The 17,710-nt window shown below is 52.4% G+C and overlaps 1 protein-coding gene across 1 annotated transcript in view; it reads right to left on the bottom strand.

Annotated features, from left to right (window-relative positions):
• LOC100903574 (glutamate receptor ionotropic, kainate 2) overlaps positions 1-17,710 on the bottom strand; it is a 49,522-nt gene that overhangs the window by 19,945 nt on the left and 11,867 nt on the right. The window contains exons 4-10 of the mRNA XM_029112655.1: positions 16,056-16,225; positions 14,207-14,260; positions 12,699-12,863; positions 11,848-12,022; positions 10,912-11,093; positions 10,146-10,424; positions 447-747 (exon numbers count right to left, since the gene is read on the bottom strand). Coding sequence (XP_028968488.1) covers positions 447-747; positions 10,146-10,424; positions 10,912-11,093; positions 11,848-12,022; positions 12,699-12,863; positions 14,207-14,260; positions 16,056-16,225 — 1,326 coding nt within the window. The remainder of the gene's footprint in view (positions 1-446; positions 748-10,145; positions 10,425-10,911; positions 11,094-11,847; positions 12,023-12,698; positions 12,864-14,206; positions 14,261-16,055; positions 16,226-17,710) is intronic.

Raw genomic sequence — 17,710 nt, 5'->3', positions numbered from 1 at the left:
ATGCAACATCAATAAATGATCAGACAGTCGGCAGCAAAAACTTCCGCTATTCGCGCGCTCCGGTTCGACGGCAGACGCAACGTGAACTGTTGCATATTGCATGAACGTATTTCAGTGATTGCTGGTGTCGACTGATCATACGTCGATTCCGTGGTTTCGATCCTGCTCGCTTCAGCGAGTCTTTCCCTTCCAGCACGGATCGAGCGCTCGTTTTTCCCCGACACCAAATCTTTCCCAGTCACTGTTTCCACGACTCTCTCTCCATTCTAGGTGACTCTTGTAATTTCCTCGGATTTTCAATTCGGACGACGAGCTGCGGAAGTGACTGGATTGTCCTGGAACAATCGTCGGGAGTCTGAGCCCCGACGGGGGCCTTGGGGCGCTACTATAGAGTTGTTGGAAACACTGTCTATAGGTCGAGCTGTGAACATTCGGACGGAACTTACCGAGGCTGAATTGGTTCTCCATGAGACCGGACTCCTTAACACAGGGGTGTGGGTCCTTCCACTCGTAAGGGGAGAAACGGGCAACCAGGAACATGGTGCACGAGACGAGAACGTACGCGCAGAGAACATACATCCAAATGTATGTATCTAGAGGGCTCATGAAGGAAAACAGCCTCACCGGCATCCCGCTGGGCAGCTTGAATAGGATCTGGATCCCCAGATTCATGAACGGTTTGGTGAAATCGATGACACTTTCACGCGCGAAGTTGATCGTCATGGGAGCGACAGCAAGATCTGCATTCTGCAATAAAGAAACAAGCCCACATTAGACAGTCTGGTCATTGGGGATGAAAATATTCTATTTGGCTCCGATTCCCATCAGGAGATCCGAGGTTGGTGGTAATCGCCACCACTACTTCATTTAATGGGCTCGGGTGGGCCAGACGACGACGACAACGAAAACCCAAGTGGCCGTAAATCAGCGCGCAGCAGCACCGTCATATGGTGGAAACTGGCTTGCGACCTATAGAGACAGTGGTTTTTGTTGAGTCATATTTTTCCCTGGGAGAGAAAAGACTCGCCGCTGACCATAAGCGATTTCTGTGCAAAATCTTTTCAGAGACTTCCTATTGACCAGATGAGCAGAGACGACGGCTCCTGCAGGAATCCTCAACACTTAGCGCGTTAGTTGGACGGTCGCTCGCTCGGCCGGCCGCTTCGTCGCCCGGTTCGACGGCAAACTTCTGCATCGAGCAGAAGAATGGAAGGACTCTCGTGGAGTAAGAAAAACGAGTCCTGGACGGAAATTGCTCGATCCTGATGTACCCTTGAGGGAGGAGCTTGAGTGGCAGAAGGAGGAAACGCTCCGACGGAAAGTGAAAGCTAGAAAGAGAGCAGTGTCCCACCCAGGGGAAATGTCATCAGCGGGGAAAAAAGCCGAGGCAAAGATTCCAAGTCGAGCAACAATATTATCAATGCTAGACGGCCGGGAAACTGCTTTCTGCCAGCAACAGCAGAAACTGCGGCGTCTTCGACGTTTCCGTCATGAAATTAGCTTTGCGATGCAGTTCACCTAAGTGGATGTACTGCATCTGGTTGACTTGTCCAGCGACGGCTGCTTCACTCGTACCCTCCGCGCCGGGACTTATATTTATCTGTCTATCTATCCACGATGCTATAGTGCTCTCTCCGCACGTTAAACCTCCCCCTGCTTCCACTCGATGCCGTATGCGACGACTGCACGGGACACTATGACTTCTCCTTCGACCGACCGACTAAGAGTCGTGACAAACCGACCGGCCACTTCCGTTGTCGTCTGGTGCTCCTGCTCCTTCTTCCGTGCGGAAATGTGTCTTTGTGAATTATTGTATATTTTTATCCCGGTCGTACGTTTGACGACGTACGCGCGGAACAGCGCGCAGACAGTCGGACAGCGGAGTCGTATGGGTTACGGTGTGTCCACTCGACAGCTAACAGAACATTGACTACGCACGTACGTACGGCCGGGTGGTGGACATATGTGGCATCGACGCCGGGGCGCAGCCGTTCTCCTCCGTGGAGTACGACGCTTTTCGCACGGAGGTAGAGGTCGGCGAGGGCTTCGTGAAGCACAATGTTGTCGAATCGGTCCAAGAGGAGCGCATAAGGAATATTCCTAATCTGGAGAGCTCGATTCCGAGCGGAGTCCGAGAATCGGCGAGTCGAACCTGGGCGGAGAAATACCCTCAGATGGAAGTCGGAACCCGGACGATAACCGCGCACCATGTCCTCGCTTCTGCGACCGTCGCGTCGTGCAATTGGCCATTGCTGATAAACGCTGATGACTGATAAAAGTGATGAATTATACAGCGAGCGTACGACGAATTGAGATAACTGAAGTCGAATATGAAAGTCTGTCGATCTAAAAGTCAAATCCCACATCATATGATTTACAGAAGCCTAAAAGCGGCCGACATCCATTCTCTTTCCTCGGGCTGCATCGCCTCGTAGCAGGAATCCGATTCGCCTCCCCGACATCCAACACCCTGGAGTCAGGTCTGACGGCGTCTAAGCTGGGAAACAAAACCTACTCCCGAGGATAAAGTCGTCTCTCCCGAACACGAATGATCGACAGAGGTAGACAGCTCGGGTCAGAGTAGGTTTTACGAGGGAGACGCATACAAAGGCGCTGCTATAGGGAACTCAAGGGAGAAGCGTAGGAGAAAAAATGAGAAACGGAAGAACGCCAAAAGGGATCTCCAAGAGCGGAAGTAACACAAGCAGTCGTACCCGAACCTGTTCGGGTCAAGGACTAGAGATAAGCGAGAATCATCCGAGGGACTCACGACCGGAACGATTGCGACTTTGAATCTTGACTGTGTTGGATTTTTTTCGCTCTTAGCATTCTCTTCGGCTGCTTAGTCGGTCTCTCGGGGCGTGCTGGAAGGCAGGAGCAAGTTCTGGAACACGAGTACCAAGCGGGAACAAACACGCAGGGGCCTGATAATTCTGCCTTGGATCGAAGTCCGAAATCGGGGATTTATACCGGTGTGTTTCAAATCATCGAGGAACGAAGTAAAGCTCGCTGGTTCACTCGCCAGCTGGACGGCCAGCGAACAGACGGGGAAAAACTGATTTCGTCCAATAAGAAGCTTTTACGATCCGTACCTTCCGTGCGAGAAACGTTTCGCGATTCGATGGCCGTCCATTTGGTTCTTTTGCGCGGGAGCTCCGGGATCGCGACAAATCCGTCCTCCCACCCAAGGTTCTCCTCGTAATGATCTGGAGTGAATGTATCTACCCATCCTCGCAACATTTTTCCTTCCGGAGCCTGGATCGCTACGGTTAGTGACTTGCTGATTTCGTGGTTTTTATCGCATGATCTCATCCTGCGTCCATGCGAGAGATCCCTCAACAGTTTCCGAGTCTAGAGATCGTTTCATCGGAAAAAATGGATCTCTGATTTTTTCCTCGGGGCGAGTCCGGGACTATTCCGCCCACAATCCTCACATGGTAGAGGGATAGGGTTAAGGATGAGCGTTCGCTTGAATCAGTTGATAAATTCCCAGGAAATTCCTCAGACAGCTGAGGAGCTGAATCCGGCACTCGGACGTCCACGCATGATGCCTGATTGTCGTATGCCGAATAGTCTCCGGGTCGGTGTCCGGAAACGGTCGGAGAATTAGGTGCGAATCTCAAGTACCGCTCATCTCACAGGGTCGTCAAAGACCTACACACCTACAGCAAGCAGCTATTGATCCCAGTCAGTTATCTCCGTCGTTCGCCCTTGGGCTTATCGGCGAGGATCGTCGTCGTCGTCACCACCGCCCGCCGGCCGTCATAAAACCCAGGCATGCAGCCAGTCAAGCGGCCGCTCATTCACCGTCGACACGATGACAGGTCCGACACGGAGTCACGCAGCGACCCCAGACCGTCGCAACCGCAATGGGCTCGGTCGTTACCGAAGATTATGATTGAGTGAAGGACGGAACTGCTCCACGATCAAAGAGGAATTCCCCAGAATGATAATTTCTTTTCATCCGTCCTGTCTCGTCCAGAGCGGATCGTTTCCTTCAGCACCCTGCCTTGTATGAGCTCATATAGGTACAATGTTCCTGCGAGTTCCTGTTTTGCCTCGGCGGAGTACACGTGTAGAAACTTTCCGCGTCGGGGTAACGCGGTTCGGGGGATATCCCGGCCGGGGGAGAAGGGGGGGGGGACGGAGCAGGAAAACGGCAATGGATGGGCTGCTATCACAGAGTCATTGTTAAAGCGCTCAACTTAGTCTTCATCAGAATTCACTTTCACCTTCGCGTGTTCCCTCGCGTCGAGCCAGTCACCATTATTCTAACAGTGTATTCTCCGCTGCCTGGAAGAAATAGCTTCTCGGAAGGAGGCGAGATCGAAGGGCAAATGAGGGAGGAAGAGATTCAGACGGAAACCGGGGCTCGGATTCTCCCACCGGAGTCGATGTTACGGAGATTCCGAACTCCTCCGCCGTGCCGTCAATGTGAGTCCCGGGGACTCGGCTCATTCTGTCCCTAGTCCCTACCTGTTCCGAAGACCAGTCTTTGCGGTATCCGGCAAAGAGAATTAAAGAACCCGTGAAGACTCGGAATGAGAGCAGCAGTCCTACAGGAGCGCTCGTCAACCCCGCAAAGCGGAAGGAACCTCCCTGCCCTCGAAGAGAAAATCATGAACGCCCGAGTTTCACCCTCGGACGCTAGGGAGAGCGGGTCTTGTTTCTCCGGGAGACAGGCACACTCGATTACAGCGGAACACACCAAAAACGATGACAGGAACCCGACGACAGCTTCCATAATTTATTCAATGCTATGCGTCGCATTCTTCCGCTTCCGAGCGTTGCCCAATACACATGAAAGGCAAGGATGACATTCTCACGTGAACGGACTCCCGCGACCGGAACGTGATGGCTCTTGAGTCCCTACTCGGCCGCGCGACCGCCGCGCCGGCATCGACCGCCGCCTCAGCTCGGAATCGCCGTGTCCTCGGTTTACACCGTCGGTGAGAAGGGGCCGGGGAGCGATGGGGTAGGAGAGGGTATGCTCCGCGGTTTTGTTCCCAGGGAAAAGTTTCCACGGACACTCGGGAAATCCTTTTCGATTATATTATTCGATGTGTCAGTCTGAACGATCCCAGAAGACTTCCCGGTCAGGTGATCGACAGAACATTCACGTGATCTGACCGTTCTGTAGTCTTGCACCCGAGACCCTGCGTCACTCTCGCCCGCGACGTCAAATGTCATCAGCGTCAGGAAATTGACAATCCACGAAGATAGAGAAGTAGGTGTTGTGGGAGGTCTCCGCTTTGTAAGGAAAATGTGAAGGGAAATACATCTCGATAAATCAACTGCCCCTCGCGTCTTCTGAGCAGGTCGGAGGCCCGGACATCAAGGGAATCGACCAAGCGGACGGTCGAAGCGGATTTCTGTATCCCAAGGTCCCGTTTCTCCCGAACGCCCACTCCTGTCGGCTTCTCCTCGAGCCCAACGACTGACCGACTCGCCTTCCGTTTGTGAACAAGCTAATTAATCTTTTTCTGTCCATCTGAAGACAGGAGCAGCGGCTGGCGAGACAGCGAGCGTATTACATCCTCGATTCCCTCCTCCTCTCCACTCGCCCCCGTCCCCTTGTGGTCGTGTACGTTTGTTTCTCGGTGAAGTCGCTTGATCGCAGGCTCCTCGCAGAAAAAAACTCCGCTTAGCGAGTCTGTCAGTCAGTCAGTCAGTTTTCGCAGCTCGGATCGTGCAGAGAATCTTAATCACAACTTCGGGCGATACAACACGCCATCTTAATCCTTTCTACGGGAGTCGGACGTAGCAACGGGAAACCTACAGACCCATAGACAGAGTCGAAGGCTGACCGACCGACCGATCAAACAAAGAACGACGAGCATGCGAGCGAAAAACTCACTGAGCGACGCGGGGAGCGAGGAAGAACACCAAGACGGACAGGCAGGTAGTCAATCACCGACTCTAGGCCGAGCCGAACGAGAGAATCCTGAGAACAGCGTCGACAAAAAAGGAGCAACGGCACGAACGGCGGGCGTGACGGCGTCAAACAGTTAAGCCTTCGTGTGCAACTGATGTGGTGGCGGCTCGCGAAGGCAGGAAAAAAAACACGCCTTCTTCATCGGCCGGGAGAGCTTGTCCATTCTACGTGGAGTGATATTCTCCTCTCAGCGTGTTGGCAAGATCGGAGCGGGCATTCGTTTCGATTCGGATTCTCCGCAAGTGACTCGCAGCGAATCTTGACTCCCATGATGACCGCGATGTGTCTAATTATTACCACTCACGCGAAGACTTGCTACGCTGACAAGCCCCTCGGATCTCCTTGGCGGTTCCGACAAGAAATCCACACGAGTCATTTCATCATCGACCCGTATCGTTCCCCGCGAGCAAGCTCTGCATCTGACGGAAAAGCACCGCGGATCCCTCAGTCTCTCAGAGCGTTCTTCCCTCGCAGAGGAGTGCGATAAAGCACACAGAGCGAGGAGCTTTTTTCCTTCTATCCGCTCCCCCGCTCTCTCCATTTTCCCTCTTCGCTCGACCGTAGACTAAGAGACCGTCATCTGTAGGAAGCAGTCGCTACGTCGTCAGGAGCAAGATGTGTCTTCCCAGAGACGCGGTCGGTTGATGGGGCGGCTCTTCTCGGCTTGACACGTCATGGTGGGCCTCTCGTGGTTCACGACCGTCGACTCCATTCTCTTCCATGGTGGTCAACACCAGTGGACACCTCGCGAGCCGTAGCAACAAAAAAGAAAGTGGAGCACAGAAAGAGAGGAAAATCTTTTCAAGTAGTCTGCGCATGATGACCTGAGGCGGCCGTTAAGGCAACGCTGCTCAGGACGTCAGGACGCCGTTGCCGCCGCAGCCGCCGCGCCGTCGGTCGCCGCTAAGGTGAAGAGTCGTCCTCTGCGCCCTGGCAGGAGGAGAGGAAACGAAGCACTTATGAGACAGCGACAGGAGCCTAAGCAAGAGCTGCCGTCGGCCGGAAGGCGCCTTAATAAATCATAATGTTAATGTATTCGGTAGAAATGAGCGAAGCGATACTACAGCACGATTGATACAGGTATCGACAAGCGCCAACGAACCGGCGACAGCGATGGCGGCCACCGACTGGAACATACGCGGCGACAGCATCGGCGGCATCCGCCTTGCCTCCTGCAAACGTCGCTGCAGGATATACTGCGTCGAGTACACAGCGCTCCGACAGCCGCTTCTGCTGCGCCTAATCGTGCCAAAAACAACGCTATCCTTGTTCGATTGGCTTGCAGTCGGGCTGGATGCCTTTGCTGCGGATGCGTGGTCGTTCACCGTCCGACCGACAATGAAGGAATGAACAGCCGACGGCGTTTCCTCAATTTGCTTCGAGCTTCCAATGTCATCTATCATCCCAATAAACCGAAAGCCTCATTCCGTCGAGACCCGAGCCGAAGTCATCGGACGAGCAGTATGAGGTATAGGCCAAGTGACCGAGGGTCAGTTCAGTGCGATAATTCCCCGTCATACCCAGTGGCGAATCCAGGAAGGGGGCAACATAAGGGGGCTAACGGGGAAAAACTTACCCCAACCCCTTCTTCTCCCTGCAGAAGATCCAGGGTCCGCCCCGGTTATACCCAGGGGATTTCAGTGTGCTCCACGCAGCAAACGGATTCTCAGTACGGTTCTCGCAGCAAGCGACCGTTCTGAGGTGCGCGTGCAAGAGTAGCAATTGTCGTCTAATGCACTTTCGGGTTTCCCAGCTTCCGATTCATCGGTTTTCCCGCTCAGCTCAGAACGAGGGGGAAGTCTCCGTCCCTCATGACGACTCTTTCTCCAGTTCGCTCCCGAACCGGAACCATCCCCATCTTTCGAAATCTTCTCGCGTAACCCAAGACCCTCCTTGGGCTGTCCTCTGACGCTTTGATGGAAGCGATGCGGGAATGAGATGGAACACCTACTTGAGCATTCAGGCTGTTCGGTGTCAAAGTTTTGGATGAATCCAGAACTCCCCAGTGGTATATTTTCCAAAAATCTGATCTCACTTTCCCGACAATGGCGGAACGACCTTCCTGGGTTTCGAATGACCGGTTCGGATGGGGCTAGGGCGAGTACCGGACTATTCAAGATGGAGTCGCGGTCCCCTCAATGTTATCTGCTCGCGACATGTGAATCAAACATCGTTTAGGCGAGGTTTCACGCTTGTGCCTTAGATGCAAATTCTCTCCGAAGGACTACCGAGCGCCGTGAGCGAGTGAGCCGCTATACGCGCTCGAGGTTAAGCGGCAAATGCCGCGTCTCATATTCAAAATTCATCCGCGCAGTTCTCTCCAGCTCCCGAGATAAAAACTCGGTTGAAACGAGTCACATCAACTCACAACGGCAGAGCACCTCAACAATGCCCGGTGGAGGGACGAGGGGGTGCTAAACACGGGTACGCTTGCTAGACCACAGAGGTGGGTAACTACGACGCGCGGAGCGTTTCCTTGAGATGAGGACGCTGACGGCCTACAAGGGAGCTCATCTTAATCTGAAATTACGGCACGGACTCACCGGCCGACGGACACGGATGCCGGAAGTTCCAACTCTAAGGGAGGAGGTCGAGTATGACGTCGAAATTGGAGCTTGATCTATGAGCTCAATGAGCTTGTTTGCGCATCGTCGACACCAATCAGAAATATTCGGATGCAAGCTCGAAAAAAAACTCTCCGAGGAGACGAATCCCTCAATGAAATGGTGCCTCTCCTCGCGCGTAGGCTCGAGGGAGGAATTTCATGCTGCAAGGAGGAGGGCTCATTTCCGACTGAAAAGCACAGTAATGTCCGCAATCAACGAGATATCAATTGATAAGATCGTGGATAGTGGCCCTTGTTTCATCCCGCGGGGATAGCGATGTCTACATAGTTCTGGGACTAGATTTCGGATTAATTTTCAAAGATGACACGTGCCGTAGGGTGGCAGCGGGCAGCGGCGTGCCTTGGAAACAGAGCTCACGAATCGGTGTCAAACGTATCCCGGAGGTTGACCTGAAGATATATATCACCCACCAAGAACATCCCACTTAGCCTAGCGGCGCTAAGAACCTACGTCAAGCGTGCCACGTGCGCCAAGAAGGAATCGGACGGACGCTCGGTAGTCGAACGTCGATGACGGGCTCCTTGAGAGTGAGAAGAAATTGAGGTTTGGGGCACAAAGACGCCCGAGAAGGAGAGAAATTGAGCGATTCGAAAAGCAAATGAATTCGAAAGCTCCTCATTCTTAGCAGACTACGGCCAATATTGAGGATACGATCACGCTGGGATACTTCGGAACACCGCTCCTCGGAGGAGCCGCCGAGAGATGTTAACTTGAATAGTGTGGATTTCGTCGAGATCATTCATCGATCCTAGCGGACGCCGTGTTCCTAGAAGAGCTTCTCTTCCAAGAGAATTCACCCAGTGTATATATATGGGACCAAAAACAGGGCATCCGGATTCGTAGAGGCTTCTTGTTGAATGACCTCCACATGATGACCGCTTGTTGGAACCAAATCCTCGAGATCTTGGGGTGAGAAAGCCGGGAGAGGAAAAGGAATCGTTGGGAGTAGAGGAAGTGCTTGGGGAGAACGCACCCTTCCAGCCAGTCAGATTCCACGCCACCTTAATTCCGTGCCATTGAATCCATTCTGGATTCCGGAACGCGGACAGACAAAGCCCTCTACGTCGAACGAGGGCCTGACGACGACGCCAACTTCGGAAATTCTCTTCACTCGACACGACTCCTCTACACCTCGACATTTGTGGACTCCTGACTAGACTCGAGCCGACTCGGGACGTTCTATCTCCGCACGATTCGCGAGTAGCAAGTAGCAATTCAGCAAGCTTGCCAACTTGGAATGATTGCATTCCATTTCGGGACTATTCTGTGACCGACGCGCGGCGGGAGCTCCGATGCGGATAAGGCTTTGCCGCCACGACGTCGAATAGGTACCCACCATCGAGCTGATGGTTTTGAAGCTACGTACCCCGATCGAACTATTCGACCCTGCCTCAAAAAATATAGTACATAGTTCATTCGACCCTGCGAAGGATCGTGCGAGCTCTCGGATTTCCGGAGTCATCCGAGCGTAGAGACTTGGAGCCGGCGGATTCCGTCCGGCCGCGAGAAATGTTGTCGACATGCGATTTCCGCACCCGCACGGGGTAGCGTATCAACCTATTCGTTTTTCCTCTGGAGCTCACCTTTTCTATGATCTCTCTGACCATGCCGTTCCACTCGAGAGTCGTGGTGTTCTCGACTCCAAATTTATTGTCAGGCACTAAATAGAGATCGTAGTGGAAGCCGAGCTTTTCGGCTAGTTTGTTCAGCAGGTCCATGATGTAGCCTTCGTAGTCCTCATGAATGTTTCCCGTGCGGTTGAAGCCTCCCGTTATGCCCGGATCTTTCCCCTTATCACTGCTTGTGTCCAATTGATGGCCTCCTGCAGCTTTTTGTTTCTTCGGCATCATGAATGGCACTGACTGCAATAGAGAATTCGGCCCGTTCAGGCTTACATCAATCGAAGACAAAAACCCTCGTACTGCCCAGCACCGGGATCTGCGAGGCGTTCATCCCGTGGCTCCGGGAGGAAATCTCGGCGACACGGAGAAAGAGCAAGAAGATCAAGATTCCCCATAGCGAGTGCTCCGAGATGCGAGCTCCAGATGAGCTCCTGGAGCAGGCAAGCGGAGCTCAGGAGCGGACCCCGGCCGTATAAGACGCCAAAGATAGTGACGCTTGATATATTTATTAGTTGAGGCATCGGAGATAAGCCTGTTCCCCGCCTCTCGCAAACCTATGAATCGCTGGAGGCTCCGCCGTTAAACTCACTAACGCTTCAGCTAACATCGAAAACATCGTAGGAACGATGGATGGCCAGCAAGGAGACAGGTGGGCGGATGAGGGGCGTGGGAGCATCACTCGGCGGCACCGTACTCATCTACTCGCGTATGTATATCGCAAGCTCACCTCGATAGTGGTAACTCGTAATGTGATATTCGTGGTTCCGAAGTCGTGGAAGGCTCCGTGGTTGATAATATTGAGTCGCTTGTGTGAGGTCCACTCCCCAACTTTCACCAGGCGATCCTGGCGCAGCTTTAGCAAATCTAGCTTTAAACTCGTCCTATTGCCTTCGTTGAATCTTATTTTACCTGTAATAACGACGAAAACATCACGGTGGGTCTCAGTATTATGATCGGCTCCTGGTCAAGTATTCCCAGCGCTTCTCAATCTCTCGGAGTACCACTGGGAAGGCCGGCTTCCATCCATCGAGACTTTTCTCCGTATCATTTGCATATCTCCAACTTCCGAACATTGTCCACTGCGACCATTCCTCTCGTCGATGACGCTGGAATTTCAGGGGCCCGGACAGAGACATTGCTCGCCGGGTTCAGGCTGTGGTCCTCTATGTTTTCCATTTTTCAGCCGAATGAGCCTGTGCCTCCTGTGAGCGGCGTCGTCGGTCTTCTACCATCAGCAGAGACAGGCGGATAAGATGAACGAAGCAGCACTCCGCTCAACCAGTACACGTTAATAGTGGAAGGTTCCAAAGGAGGGGAACAGTTGTAGAAAACGAGATCATTCATCCGTCCGTGAGTCGAGGGAGGAAACACAGGGGAACTTGTACGTCGCTCCGCTCCCGCCCTAAGTCTTAGGTTCGGGAGCAATCGGTGACCCATACCTGAACCGGTAAACAAAAGAGGAGCGTTCCTAATTTCAACTTTCAGCTAAAGCGGGACAGAGCGCCTATTATAGGTGCTCTGAATCTGGGGAGATCAGGAGTCTTCTCGCAGTTTCCCGCAGATGAAGAGCCGCGCAGTTGGCAGCTGGCCGATGCGCGGGAGGGAAGAATCTCAAAATTTCGAGAATTCATCATGCCAAGAGGAAAAATACCAATGAACTTACCGGTGAGCCCATGGTAGTCAACCATGGATATGAGGTTGAAAAGCGATGTGCCTTCGGACCACGAGAGTCCTTCTTCACATGAAACATTACTTGGCCGAAGCTGTGTCGCCCTACTCAAATCATTCATCCCGTGGGCGAAAGCGTACACAGCATCAAACGTAAGCGCTGCCTCCGTCTGTGGAGCGGGGTAGAGAGATTAATCGAAGACATCGTCCTTGCAAGGAGCGGAAGCTCTGAACTTGTTTACATCGATGATCGAAATTCCTTGGCTCATTCGATCGGAAATCCATCCATTGTTCTCCACCGCTATCATTTTCACCTTACGCGAGATCTCAGTAAAATTGGAGCTCACATGCACATGAACGGGGAACGACGGGAGCGAGCGGCCGATAGGCGGCCGGGGAGCAAAGTGATTTTTTTCCTCCCTTCTATCGATTAGCGTTCGGAGGAACTCAAAGTGGTTTCCTTCTTGGCCGAACGCCTGAATTCAAACTTCGCGGCGGGGCATCCCGTCACGCTTCATGAACCCCAACCAGCACGACCTCAGTACTTTCATGCAGACTCTCTTCTTTGAAGACCGTCGAGTCCTTAGGAGTCCTACGGGAGTTTGCGGATCCGACGCACGAGAAGGACGTAAAAAATACTCTACTGATCGAGTGTTTCCTCCTTATTCTATGCACGAGGAAATCGAGATCCTCAGACTATACTCGATTAAATCAATGCCTTCGCCCGGATAAATCTATCGCCACATCTTTCTAGGAATGCTCTACGTTCCCCGGAACAGTATGAATGATTTCCGACTATACCCGAGCTAATGAATCGTCCTGTGCCCCACCGACTCCCGAACTCACCGTTATAACATTGGTTTTATTGAGAATATTCTGTCCATATGGGGTGAATTTCTCCATGTCGTTTAATATGGCTCGAACCGTCTCGTTATCTGAATCTACCATGCGGAAGGCCGTGATATTTACAAAGTTGTATTGAAAGTCTTCTAGGTTGAATGCTTCGATGTCCTGCAAGCGAAGGAACTTCTTGAAAGGGGGCTTGGAGTCCCCGTTGCCGGAGTGCATCCGCCGCGCGTAGTAATTAGCATTTTCAAAGCCCCAAGCCTCTATTCGATGCGCGCTTGGGTAAACGACTCGCGGCTACTATCGCTACATTTTGGCTATTATTTTTTTGTATCTCTCCCGTGCCTGCCACCGCTCGCTCGCTCGCTCAACGGAGTTTTCCCCGAGCGAGCGAGAGTCACTTCCTCTGCCTGACGTTCCACGAGCCGGAATTTCGTGTAGGTGAATGCGTCGGCAGTAACAGACACGTGACATCAGAGATCTCGATGGGAGAAACTCGTCGATAGCTCCTGCTCCACGGAGGCTGATTGAGCTTGATGCTCCAGCAGTCCAGAGCAGTCATCGGAGTTGGCTATGAACGATTCCGCTCCTCAAAGTAGTCATACACGACTTGTTCTTCTATTGATTCACGTTTCGGGATTCTCCATCAGAAGCATCCCCACGCGCGGAACATTAGAAGCGCCCGAAGAACGCCCTAATGACGGGAGTCAGCAGGATCTGGAGTTTCGGTCGCGCTCAAAGGCGCTTCCCCCAGCTCTTATCCTGATGGAATGGGCCTCGAGATGATGAACAACTCGCCAACTGAGCCTATTGCTTGCGAAATACGTTGCGCGCTCCTGAATGATGTGGCTCCCACGCGGGCTCCGCCGCATTCCTATTGAATCTCACCAGACTCGTTGCCTTTTCTGAAGGCACCCGCATCCCGAGTAACTCATTCCATCATCGATGTGCCAGGCTTCGCTCCCGAGGACCTGATGTCATCTGAATTTCCGGGAACGCTATCGTGATTTTCGCCGAGAAAGTTAGCTCTGATGCCACGCGCATCATCAACGGATTCAAAAATTATGCACATCATCCTACGGAAGCTCGAGAAAACCCTTGATCTCTCGGATGTCGGAAGAGCGAAGAAGTTTGGAGCGATCCGGCGGACGCCGAAGAGAAAACAACAAATGAGTCGGTTCTTAATTTTCCGGAAGTTGATCGGCCTCTGTTTCCATCGTGAAGAATGTAGGGCACTCAATCTTGGTGTTCTCCGGGCTTCCGACAAGCTACCGTCAAACTTTCTTCGGTTAAGGCCCCTCATAGCTCCATGGAAAATTCTGCTCTGGCGAAATCACAAAAGTATCCCAGTGTGCGACCGCAGTGGCCTCGGAAGCCACACTCGGCGCCGGGGAGAAAACCCCGCCGCCCATATCGCCATCACAACAGATTTTGAGAACGGAAGACATTTCTCTCCTCATGCGTGAGACTCTAGATTTTTTAAAATGAAGACTCGATTATGTACTTACGTAAGTGGCAAAATGATAATGGTATTTATAGTCATTCAATTGTATTTGAAGAATCTGGAACGAAATAAACGAAGCATATTAGCTTCGAGCCAGATGCTGCCTTCCCCCATCGTCATGTTCACTCCAGTCTCCCAGGATTTTCTTTCTTCATTTGACGAAACTTTCGGATATATGAGTTCGTATCCGGGTGGAAATTCGAGAAGAGGATTTCTGCCTGCTCTAAGGGCAGATCGAAAACGTCAGATAACACGAGGAGCAATGCGATGGGGAATTCTTTGTGGTTCATATGGAGAGCAGAGGGAAGTCTGCGAGTTCGGTGGAGAAAAACTCTTTCTGTTTCAGTAGCAGTTCGTTTCTCCGCCCGTACACTACTTCTCTTTGTCGGTCTACTCCTGTTTCCCTTTGATGTTGTTGCGTTGCGCGCGCATGGGAACGGCCACTGTCCATCCTGCTCTAGGCGAACGGACGACCCGATCTTCTAGTAGGTATTGGGGACCACGTGTCTTCTCAAGAGAATTGCCGCTGCGATTTGCTGTCGGAGCGCGCGGACGGCGCCGTCAACGACAGACAGATTAAACAAACCAAGAGGACGACAGGGCTCGACAGTGACATCCTGAAGCTCGCTCCGTTCCTCTTTCTGTTTCCTATTCCCCTTCTGTGAGCCCCCACGGTGATTAGAAAACATGGGACGGAAAATACCTACCCACCGAGGGAAGCCGTGGCGGCGGCAGAACCCAAAGAGAACGCACCTCGTTTATCTCACAACCGAACTGATCGATTTTGGAAGTTCAAGCAGCCCGGTCGTCCACCAGCATTTTCCGGGGGATCGCTCCGAACATGTGCAAACAACGAATGCGAGCCTGAGAGCTAATAAAGGTCTCCGGGAGTTGAGGGCCTGCTTAAGCGAAAGATAGACCGAGCTACAGACCCCTAAGCGACCAACCGCCGTAGATGATCAGATTGCGCTCCGACAGTAAACAGAGACCCGCTGTGCTCTTCGCCAGTTGCAGATTGTCAGGATCTTCTTGATCGAGGGGATATTCCGTAAACAATCTCAGTCAGTGTCGTCTTCGTCCCACTCCGCAGGGCTTTCATCGAAGACTGCTCAAGTCGAGACACGAACATAATAATCAGGGAATCAGGAGACGGAGAGATTGTGAAGGTTCTAACTCCCGTCGCCTCGCTCATTGCTCAACTCATAACGAATGAGCTAATGATCGAACTCCGCATCACGAAGGACCCATTGGCTCGAGCGTTATTTCCGGCTCAAAGAACTTCGAGCTCCAGACCGCGGAACGCAGTCTTTCGACTCGCATTGAGGAATTCGTGCGAATTCTCACATCTCGACTCGATGAGTCAGAATTGCTGTCGACGGCTGGAAGTCTGATCAGCGTTTACAAGGCATGATTTCGGTCTGGAGATCGAGCCACAGGTCCAAGCATTTCTCGAGTCCGAAAATGCATGTACATATTGTATCCGAGCATGACCCAACAAAGACTGGGAACCGAGGAAAACGAGCGGTATCCGTAGCTGTCGCCTGGGAAAACGCCCCAAGGCTCTTGTTTGTGGAGATATGTATTTCAGAGGAACATTAGCATGTCATGTAGCGCCCCAGGACTTGAGCTTTCTTCCACCTTCGCGGACCCTTCCCCCCTCGACCTATTTTCTTCCCAGACGTGCACTAAAAATATTTTGTCTGGATCTTCCTCGCGCAATCTTCCCTGTGCCTTTGGCTGGCCAAGCCTGAGACGTCTGGACGCAATCCCGAGTCGTGTGAATTCGCTACGGTCATGGTGGAGGCTGGACCGAGACTGTCCAGTTGTGACCATTCGAAACGCAGGGTACTTACAGCTCTAAGAAAGGCAGTGAGGTTCTCAGGTCGGACATCAACAATCATCGAATATATGCCGCGGCTTCGGATGTCCAATAGAGTAGCCGTGAAGTTTTCCGCCCTCCGGAATTGGTACTCCACGTTTTTCGGCGGGAAGGGACGGACTAACTCCTGCAGGTTTATCAGCGCTGGAAAGAAATGGAAGGCCATCAGCATCGGGTTGTCGCACAGAAGCGGACTGCTCGAAATCGAAATGATTTCCCAGCCTGAGTTGTCTCCGATCATCGTCGGCATGACAACGGCAACGGCACGGGAACGACTGGGGTATTTTTTGTCCTCCTGAAAAAAAACTCAATTTGTGTGCGCGACGAGTTTCCGAGAGTCTCTGGCGTTCTCTTGGACAGACGATAAATGATTTGGCTCTTCCGAAAACGAACAAAAAAACGAACCAACCGACCAAGTTATTAACATATTCCACGACAGCAGAGTGCCGGAGAAGCGTATCCCTGTCGTCTCATGGGGTAGGTACTTCCACAAAGGTCCCTCCTGAGAAAGTAATTGGATATGACAGGAAGTCAGTCAGTCGGTCAGCCTGCCCGCCCGCCCGCCCGCCTGTCTACCTGCTTGCCTGCCTCCGGGTCTGCTCCAAGCCCAAGTACATTCTGAAGCTGGAGCAGGAGACGACATCGAGCGAGGGACGTCCGCCGGCCATTCGGATAAATGCCAGACAACAAATGTGCGCAACATCAGTATGAAATCAAGTTATCAAGACTCTTCGCCAGGCGGGGACCTTGTTGTTTTCTTGCGTTCTCCGTCTTTCCCAGTCGGGCCGCATCCGACTGAGAATGGTTCTCGAAATAAAACACATACGAGCTCGCTCCGAGGAAACCAATTGCGAGCAGCAAATGTTCGAGACAAACAATCTGCGCGGAATCGGTGGTATTGTTTTGATAGTGAGAAACTCCCGGACGCAGGGACAATTTTTTTTTGCTTCGGGATGGATGGTGTGTTGACTCTGTCTCCGTACATTATCTTCCCACTCCAATCACAGCAAAGGACCCTCACTGCGGGGGCGATGACAAGCGGGACGGTTTCCCTTTCCGGGGCTAATCCTCGACACGAATAATTCATTCATTCACAGGAGGCACGACCAGAAGCTCGACCGGACCTTCCATCAAATGTTTTGAGGGAAATGAACGATGTCGAGCCCGTACCGGACATCCTACCGGATACCCCACCGGATATTTTGCTGAAAACCGACCGGATGCGTCCGCTGTCGCTTATTCGTCAAGGGAACCCAAGAACAGGATTGACAGACCGAGGTGTCAACCACGCTCCAGAAGCCCAGATCTCAGTCCCATAAGAGCTCCATCAGAGTCGCACACTGATGGAAGGAGACTCTGTCGTCAGGTATCAGCCCGAGCCGGCCGCAAGGAAACTGCATCGTTCACGCATACCGTAACTATTTTAATAATTGGAATTGGAGGGCATGCCCGTCTATTTCTCGACCCCCCGAGACCTGCCCGTCTATTAGGGACTGCCCGTCTATTGGGGACTGCCCGTCTCTTTCTTCTACCCCCCAACGAGAGAATCGGATCAGGTTGCTCATAAAGCCATAAAAATACTCAAACCGTCAAATAAATGCCTAGATCATGCTAGATCTTCATATACGC

Source organism: Galendromus occidentalis, unplaced genomic scaffold (assembly GCF_000255335.2).
Source record: "Galendromus occidentalis unplaced genomic scaffold, Mocc_1.1 scf7180000077524, whole genome shotgun sequence".
Lineage (NCBI taxonomy): Eukaryota > Metazoa > Arthropoda > Arachnida > Mesostigmata > Phytoseiidae > Galendromus > Galendromus occidentalis.
This window is presented reverse-complemented; position numbering and strand designations above follow the sequence as displayed.